General features: G+C 40.3%; 1 protein-coding gene across 2 annotated transcripts; it reads right to left on the bottom strand.

Annotated features, from left to right (window-relative positions):
- Positions 1-330: 330 nt before the first annotated feature.
- On the bottom strand, positions 331-8,406 carry arf2a (ADP-ribosylation factor 2a). Of its 2 annotated transcripts, none has more exons than XM_017433547.3 (5): positions 8,278-8,406; positions 3,690-3,844; positions 3,484-3,594; positions 3,260-3,384; positions 331-2,348 (listed from the first exon to the last, which is right to left on the bottom strand). In XM_017433547.3, exons 2-5 carry the CDS (start codon positions 3,832-3,834, stop codon positions 2,187-2,189), a joined length of 543 nt encoding a protein of 180 aa, XP_017289036.1. In that variant the 5' UTR covers positions 3,835-3,844; positions 8,278-8,406; the 3' UTR covers positions 331-2,186. The 2 variants fall into 2 exon arrangements, with proteins under 2 accessions (XP_017289036.1, XP_017289033.1); XM_017433544.3 differs by having other exon boundaries at positions 8,274-8,402.
- Between the last annotated feature and the right edge of the window lie 324 nt (positions 8,407-8,730).

Genomic DNA, 8,730 nt, shown 5'->3' on the forward strand with positions numbered 1-8,730 from the left:
AACTCTTTAGGAAGCAATCACTGGATCCCCGATTAAAGATGGCTGCCACAGCTAACTGATCCTCAAATACACAAAAATGGCTTTTTACTCTGTCAGTTTTACTGATACTGAGCTTAAACTGGATGTGATAATAGCTGAAACATCAACCAGGCCTTTCAGGAGTCATCCTCATATTTGATAATAATCCTACGACTCATTTCAATGTGATCTTTACAATTTATGCCACTCTAACAGGACTATAAACAGATTCAACTGCTAAGATCGATCTGTAAAATAAAACCACCTCTCTACAAACACATTTTTAATTTTTAACCAATGAAGAGGCCAACATTGAATAATAGATACTCTCTTTATTATAGTGCATTTATCAGAGGTTACAGGATGAATTTTTAAAAGGCGTAAAAAGAAGAAAAAGAAATACATATGCACATCGCATGTCATTTGTACACAAGATTTTGCAAATTAAAGCTTCACATCTGGCCAAAGGATGATAGATGTCAAGTTAAAACACTTTCTTACAGTATTTATTTATTTAAACGTTTGCATTTCTTTACATTTGCCTCTGCTTGATCTTAAAATACTTAACATTTGTTTGAGGAATACTGTAACAGAAGGACATAGACCAGTTATTCTGTTACCACTTTCTAAGAAAATGTCCAGTTATAGAAAAAAAAAAAAAAGGGGGGAACTCAAAGCTCACTGTTGAGGTCAGTGTAAAATAACTGTGCAGTCATCTTCACTCAGTGTGAACTGGTTTAAGATTGTTTTTTTGTTCTTTTTTTATTATTATTAATTCATAGAAGCCTTCGGGACACTAACAGGCATGAGAGGAAAACTATTCTGGTTAAATTCAAGCAACATTCTTATATCTGCTGGTGTAGAGGAATGGAGAGCGTCTTCACACACGTCTGTTGTGCAAGCTGATGATGTGGTTGTACAAATGGTTAGAATGTCATGTAACACCAAACAGGGGAAGTACCGAGGCCTGAATCACGAAGCCTGACGAGCTGAATATGTATTTATAAGGCTGACTGAAACACTTCCGATTTGAAAAGTGCCTCCCGTCACAGCAGCGGCGACGCAGCCGAAAGCACGTGTGCCCACCGAAGAATCCAAAAGCTGCGACCTTTCTACAGCCAACCGCTTGGTCCCGAGAGCGTTTCACTCAGAAAGGACACACCCGGCAAGTCCCAATAAAGTAAACCAGGTCATACGTGGAATAAAATTAAGAACAAATAATACGACAGACCTCAGCCAAGAAACTACTTACAAGAGAAAAGCAAGTCTACCGGTAAATAAAGAGCGAAAGTGGGAGCAACTTGTCACCAGAGTGAAAAGCTGAAGCCCACACAGGCCTTGAGGATAGAAACGGCAAATCATGCAACTGTTCCACTCCTCCAAATATGTAAACATGCACTGCAACAGTTATTGCCTGTACCAGATCCAAACACATTGGATCTTTTGACCTATTATACTACGAGAGAAAAAAACAAAACAAATAAAACAAAAAAAATCAGACCTGATGAGAAACATCAAACTCAAAGCCATATTTAACATCAAGCATATGACTAAAGTGAATACAAAGAAAATTCCACATGTAGAAATAATAATAATTAGGAACCTACAGAACTAAACTTTTAACTTCATTGCTTTTGGGGGTTTTGTTTTTTGATCATAAAAACAGCAGCACTAATAATTTAACGAACACTGACTGCTCCTAAGTGTTGGATGTAACACAGCTGATGGTTGGAAACTGATATCAAAAGGCTCCAATTATAGCTAAAAATGCAAAAAACTGAATTGTTGCCATTTGGTTTGTCTCTTAAACATTCTTTCGAGAAGACACAGAGCACTCAGGATGGTGCGTTGCTTGTTGCCTGGTGGAAAGCAGCGTCTCAGGAGGAGCTGACGCTGGAGGAATGAGTTGACTGAGAGCGAACTGTGTTCAAGGCACAGCAGGGCTGCTCCCACTTAGCTCCACACACATTAACCCATTCATACGCTCACAAATACTTATCCACACACACACATACACACACAGTACATGGATGCAGGGCGGCACTGGCCAAAGGTCCAAAATAACTGAGAAGAAAAAGAAAAGGCGAGGAGAGAGTGAGACCAGGACCAGCGCTGACTCCCAAAAACACTGCAGACAGAGCTGACAGACGGGGAGGTGGAGAGATGAATCATTTTGCGTTCTTTAGCTGGTTTGAAAGCCATTCCAGACCCTCGAAGAGCCCGTCTCCGCTCGTGGCGCATGTGGCCTGGATGTACCAGTTACGGTGACGGAGGGAGTGGAGGCCCAGTTTATCTGTGATCTCCGCTGCATTCATGGCGTTCGGCAGGTCCTAGTGAAGCAAAGATACAACAAAAACAGGGAGGGGAACAAAGGTAAGATCTTCACTGATCAGTTCTAAACATTTTTAACTTCTGAACATGTTCTGTGGATAAACAGAAAGGTGGTGGAAGCTTAATCAGCATTCGTGTGACTTTCTGAGAAACTAAACATGCGATCGTAGTCGTGAGACATGAAACTGAAAACCTGACAAACTGCAGGAGGAAGATTTATGATCAACTTCAGGCAACCTTCTGCGTTAGCCAGTTAACACAAACACTGCAACCAAATCAACAACGCTGCGCGCATAATTTATGTTCTAGACCTCTAAAGTTCTCATCGACCTGTATTTTCTCCATGTGAAATGACATCTACAGACGTGGATAAATGTGCTGGTACCCTGACAGCTCATCCATGTTAAAACTAAAAAAACTACAAGATCATCTCCAAGCAGCTTTGTGTTCCTCTGACCACAGCTGCCAATATTATTAAAATGCACAAGGTTCCTGGGACTGTAGCCAACCTCCCAGGGTGTGGACGCAAGAGGAAATGTGACCCTAGCTGATCAGACTGACAGTGAGGATGACAGAAAAAAAGCCAAAGAAACCATCCAAGACCATTCGAGCCGAACTCCAAGATCAAGGAACGCCACTTTCTGATCGCACCATCAGTCGCATTTTAAATGAATCATAATGGGCTCCATGGAAAAAGACCCAGGAGGGAATCACTACTGAAAGAAAAATGAAAAAAAGCCAGACTGAAATATGCCTAAATGCATGTTGACAAGCGCCAAAGTTTCTGGAGCTGATGAGACAAAACTGGAGCTTTTAGGCTCCAGTCGTGTTACTTGTGGGGTTTTTTTTCTGTAGAAGGATACCAACAAAATAATCCACATCTGCACATGTACAATAAAACCTATCAAACCTGTTTGTTAGCGAACACAAGCAGCACGGCATCCCTCAGCTCGTCCTCAGCCAGCATTCGCATCAGCTCTTCCTTGGCTTCTGCAATCCGTTCTCTGTCATTGCTGTCCACGACAAAGATAAGGCCTGGAAACGGAGGAGGCAGCTCGTAAAGATGCGGCAGACACAAAGGAGGACACAGCTGTTCACGATTGAATGACAGGACAGAAACGTCCCATCTCTCACCTTGTGTGTTTTGGAAATAATGCCTCCAGAGTGGCCTGATCTTGTCCTGACCGCCAACGTCCCACACCGTGAAACTGATGTTCTTGAATTCTACAGTCTCCACATTAAAACCTGAGAACAAAGAGCGGAAGAGACAAACAAATAAAGTTATCAGCTAATGTAGGTGTTAATCTGAGTCCTGCTTAATGAAGCATGAGATGACTCACCAATGGTAGGGATGGTGGTAACGATTTCTCCCAGTTTGAGTTTGTAAAGGATGGTCGTCTTTCCAGCAGCATCAAGTCCTACCATCAGGATCCTCATCTCTTTCTTACCAAAGAGGGATTTGAAGAGGCTGGCAAAATTCCCCATTTAGGCTCACCTGCACGGATGTGCAATAAAGAGTCAAACAGCTGGCACTAAACTCCCAACAAAGGCTCAAGTAAAACTTCAAGTTACGAGTGAATGTTGCGACAGTCGACACTTAACACCACTTCCTCTGCCCTCAATTTATATTTCAGTTTTGAAACAGAGTTCAGAACAGCTGTCTGCTGTCATTTCCTGTATAATTTTGTGCATTTTAGAAACCATAGAAACCCTTCTGCCATTTCTGCAACTTCCTTGTAGCACTCTTGACATTTAAACAGCTTTTAGGTGAAATCTGACATAAATTACAGACACTCTGAACAAGAAAAGCTCTCTCTTTTGAGCGGGAACAAAACTTAATGGATTTTTTAAAACAAAAAAAAAGGACGTTTTAAAGTACATTTTTGTGACCATTTATTTATTTTTCTATTAATAACTGCAATCACAAACAACAGCCTGTGACTATTAGTGCCCAAACACAGCCTTCATTTTATACTTCAAGTTACAAGTTGTTGGGTTTTTTAGCTATTTTTTTTTAGCAAACTTAGTTTAAGCAAAGCAGATCAGAGATCCTGATATCTGAAAGCTTTTTGTCAAAATGTTTGCTCAGAGAGGGCTGTGAGGAGAACAGCCTACACTGTTAGTGATGTGTTACATTGGTTTGTACCCCTCCATCACAGGTCAGATCATCAATGATGTCAGCTTCAGATAGAAAACTGATCAACTTGCATTATTATGTCCAACGAAACTGATTCAAGGTGAGCTAGAAACTTTAAGAACAAGTATAAACCAGCCTTTCTTTGTTTGTTCATAATGGAATGCAGAAACTACAGGTGAGTGCGATCAATCAAGTAATAACAGATGTTTATAAAAAGAAAAAAAAAAGAAAGAAAAGACAAATAGACAATCGCAGAGAACAAAATACCAGAAAACAAGACATGCCGACACAACAATGAACCTTTGTTTCTGCTGCACAAAGAACGTCAGGAGGGTCTGGCTTCACGATCAGAGAATCTGCAGTCTTCTTTTCTTAAAAATCACTTTCTAAAATTAATCAGAAAAATATGCAAAACAAACAACTTCCTTCAAGTTCACAGTGACACGATTAAAAATCGTATCTCAAAGCGTCTGCATGAGAACAAAACATTTCTCACTTTTTTTTTTATCTTGGAACCATGAAATGTTTGGCATTTTATTCAACAAAGAACGTAAACAAACACCTTATTTAAAGTTAAATAGTCGCACCATTCATTTATAAATTCATTTACTGCACTAGAGCCAAGTTCATCACCAGTGATTTAGTGTTTTCTACACAAAGTTTGTGCCATGCCTCGGCTTGTTGATCTCAGCTGTGAGCCACATTGTTGTGCAAGTGGAGCAAAGATAAGGAACAATGAGCCAAATAAAGTCTGTTTCTTCAGCCCACATACAGAAACGATTTAAAAGTAATCAAGAAACTCGCTTAACGGCAGCGAACAACCTGCCGTCTGCAGAAAAAAAAAACAAAAAGGTTTAAAAATATGGATTATTTTGAATAAATGTTCAAAACCTGGATTTTGAATTTACCTTGAGAAAGCCCTGACCCAACAACATATTTGAACCATAAATCAAAATATCTTCCCCTGACTTTATTTATTTTACTTTGTGTTAAAATGGCTGATCCTTTTCAGTCCAACGTGAAGTAAAAGGCAACTATGAGGGGGAAAATGTTTACCCGGTGGCTGCTGTTTCCTGAAACTATACTTGCAGCTGTTTTAAGTCTTGAAGCAAGAAAAAATGAGCCGCCTGAGCTCTGGTTTTCTGTCCCAGTCTTCACAGAATGTCTTCAGGCACTGAGCTGTCAGTCATCAGCATTTCTGCAAAACCCTAAAACCACAACACAATCACCGAAGTCAATTTTGCTTGTAAAACACAATAAAAGTAGACTCTGGGTAGAAAAGGATGCTTAACTCTGCGGATAAAGCCATTTGTTCAGAGGAAAATAAGACCCACCACAGAGCCAGTATCAAAAGTTGGACAATTAAAAGTTTGAGCTTGGTGTGAGTGGGAACAAAACAAACGCTAACACTAAAATAATAAAAAAACAAGAGTTTGGAAGCACAGTGTGTCCTCGGTACTAACAGCTGAAGCTGAACGTGTGACAGAAACACTGTTAACTCCGCAGACAACAGCCGTCCAAACGGCCGATCGATCTGAAGCGAATGTGTGAAACGTTGCCGAACGGAAAACGCACGTTAGAAGCATTTCCACTCCAGGGTTTGGAGAAAAACAAAAAAAGGCGGGGGAACATCATCGGACCACGGCGGTGAGTTCAGCGTGAACACACACCTAAAAAAAAAAAAAAGAGCAGCAACGCCGATGTAAAGCTTCTGTTTCCATAACACCGTTGTGCCGTTGGAAAGCAGACATTGTACAGCTCGGTTTCAGACGGTGTAGGCGACTAAACTGATGACTAGAAACCAGAAACAACCTTGTGACGTCAAACCAATTATGTACTTTCTATTTTTTTTTTAAAGCACTCGAACAAAAGGAGCTGACGAATCAATTACAAACTAAAAATAAACGATCAAGCTGAGAGCATCCTGAGGTGTGTTAAAGATATGAAAAAAAAAGAAAAAAAAACTATGACAGAGGCTTAAAAGAGAGAGAGACACAGCTGAAGCTTTAACACAGGCCAGGTACTTTAAAAACACTCAGAGAAAACAAAACTTTACAAATGAACTAACCAAGAACAAAAGGAAGAATATCTTTCAGTATGAATGACAGAACCCATGTGTTTTGCAGCATTTTACAACATAATTGAACATCTATTCAACCAAAACAATAAGATGACAAAAAAATCTTCTTCCTACTTTACACATCAAGGATTTAAAATCATGAACGTTTATTCATAAGAGGTTCAGTGTCCAGCCTCTTTAATTACAAAGCACCAAGTAGCTGAAATGTAATGTTTCCAGTCTGGACAGGTTTGACTGGTTCCAGCGACAAGACACCCGAGATGTTTCGCATCTCGTTTCTGTCACCAAATGAAGTTTTAGGACAGATGTCCACGCGTTCACCAGCTTGTTTTAGTTTTAACGGCAAACCCACGTAAACAACGCAATTTAAACAAGAGGACAGAGTCGTCATTTAGAAAGACGTTGCTGTCATTTCTGTCAGTCACTAGATATGATAAACATTAATTAATGGTTGTCTTCTAGAAGAGCTAATGAACACCTCTGTAAATTTAAAAGAGGCCAAAACTAAAACGTGTGGGGAAAAAAGTATAAACTGTAAATATATTTAAAGAAAAGCTGTAACTCAGGTGTTAAACTAAAATTCGGTGTGGTAGTAGCTGAGATTTCTTCTTCTTGTCTATAGCTGGTTAATTTTCAGAGCCAAACCAAATTAAGATGACTGCCACAGACAACCGTCCTTAAACACACAATAAGGACTTATTATTCATCTGGTTTTACAGATATGGTGCGAAAGCTTGGTGTGGTAGAAGCTGAAAGTCATTCACAACTCGTACCTTAAGTGTGACTCATTGGACGAGCTCTCCACCTAAAAACTTTATGACTAAGTTATGGGGTCAACCCTGTTCGTCTGTTAGCAAATTATATCATGAGCTACTGGGTGGACAACCTCTGGCCCAATCCTCTTCAGTGTGGATGGGTTACTATTGATGCTGTGGAACAAAGAGGCAGCTGTATTCGTGCTGAAGTGGTTGGTTTTCAGTCAGACAGAAATCTGAGATTAGGGATGAACGCAGGAACTTGGAGGCTATAAGTTCTGTTATTTTGCTTCTCTACTATCTTAACCTTCAACTTGATCAAATGCTGATTTTATGACTTCATTGTAATTTGTGGCGACTGTCATAAATGTAACAAACGACCTGTCAGGATCAGAGATCCAGTACTTCGCCTTCACTCATTCATACGGGTTAAGCCTCGTCAGCTGACTTACACCGACGAGGCGAAATGTTGGCCTTTCGTATTTCATATTATTCAACAATGTCGAGCTTTGAGCGCTCTTAAAAGAGTAGTAAACTTTGTTTTAAGCTTTCCACAAGGTGGTAATATAATGTAAAGGCTGTACTTAGAAAGCTAACTGGGACAAAGACAAGTTGACTGTGACAGATAATGCTGTTAGCATGCTAGCTGTTCAATGAATTACAACCATTCACAGGTTTCACGATGACATTATCTGAATACAAGAGCGACTGACACTTCGTCTGACTTTGTTTTAAATAATCTGGATCATAGTGTAAAACACGAGGAGTGAGTCCTGCTGAAGTTGCGACAAAAGCTAGCGAAGTTATCCAGCCTAAAACCCGACCGTGATCACGGAAATGTCACCGAACACCGGGTTAGATTTATGTGACCTTTAAAAAGCTACAGTCTTCCGAAAAAACAAAACAAAAAAAAAAAACAACGACGTTTTATATTCTTTAATAACAGTTTTACCTACGTTGGTGTTTCTCGACGCTTCTTCGCTGGTTCAGTTCAGCTGGAAAATGGCGTTTGCTGGTGTTGTGTCAGAAAATGTACCACTCGCCGTCAAAGGCTCGCCCTTCTTCTTCTTCTGCTCGTGTACTGGCGGCTGGTGGTGCGCTACCGCCACCTTCTGCCCCGGGTGAGAGACGAGAGAGTAAATTTACTACATCGGTCAAACAAGCAAAAATAAATAAATAAATAAACAAACTAAGATAAACTGTTTCGCTTAAAAACTCAAAAATGGTCTATTCCCTCCAGGGGTGGAAATTAGCACCCGCCACCCGCCAAATGCGGGTAAATATTTGAAGTGGCGGGTGAATTTGATCAACACACACGCCACTGTGGCGGGTTGGCAATTTGAACAGAAAAGGTGTTATTTGTCCTCTTGACATATAGGGGGCAGCAATGTGCTCGAGTTGCTGCTGTT

The sequence above is a fragment of the Kryptolebias marmoratus genome, linkage group LG12 (genome assembly GCF_001649575.2).
Source record: "Kryptolebias marmoratus isolate JLee-2015 linkage group LG12, ASM164957v2, whole genome shotgun sequence".
Classification (NCBI taxonomy): Eukaryota; Metazoa; Chordata; class Actinopteri; order Cyprinodontiformes; family Rivulidae; genus Kryptolebias; species Kryptolebias marmoratus.

Excerpts from the sequence above, each read along its gene's own strand:
- arf2a (XM_017433547.3), bottom strand. The coding sequence starts at position 3,834 with ATGGGGAATTTTGCCAGCCTCTTCAAATCCCTCTTTGGTAAGAAAGAG. Across the intron at positions 3,595-3,689 it reads TACCACCATCCCTACCATTG|GTTTTAATGTGGAGACTGTA; the intron begins GTGAGTCATCTC and ends CTTTGTTCTCAG. Across the intron at positions 2,349-3,259 it reads TTGTGTTCGCTAACAAACAG|GACCTGCCGAACGCCATGAA; the intron begins GTTTGATAGGTT and ends TTGCTTCACTAG.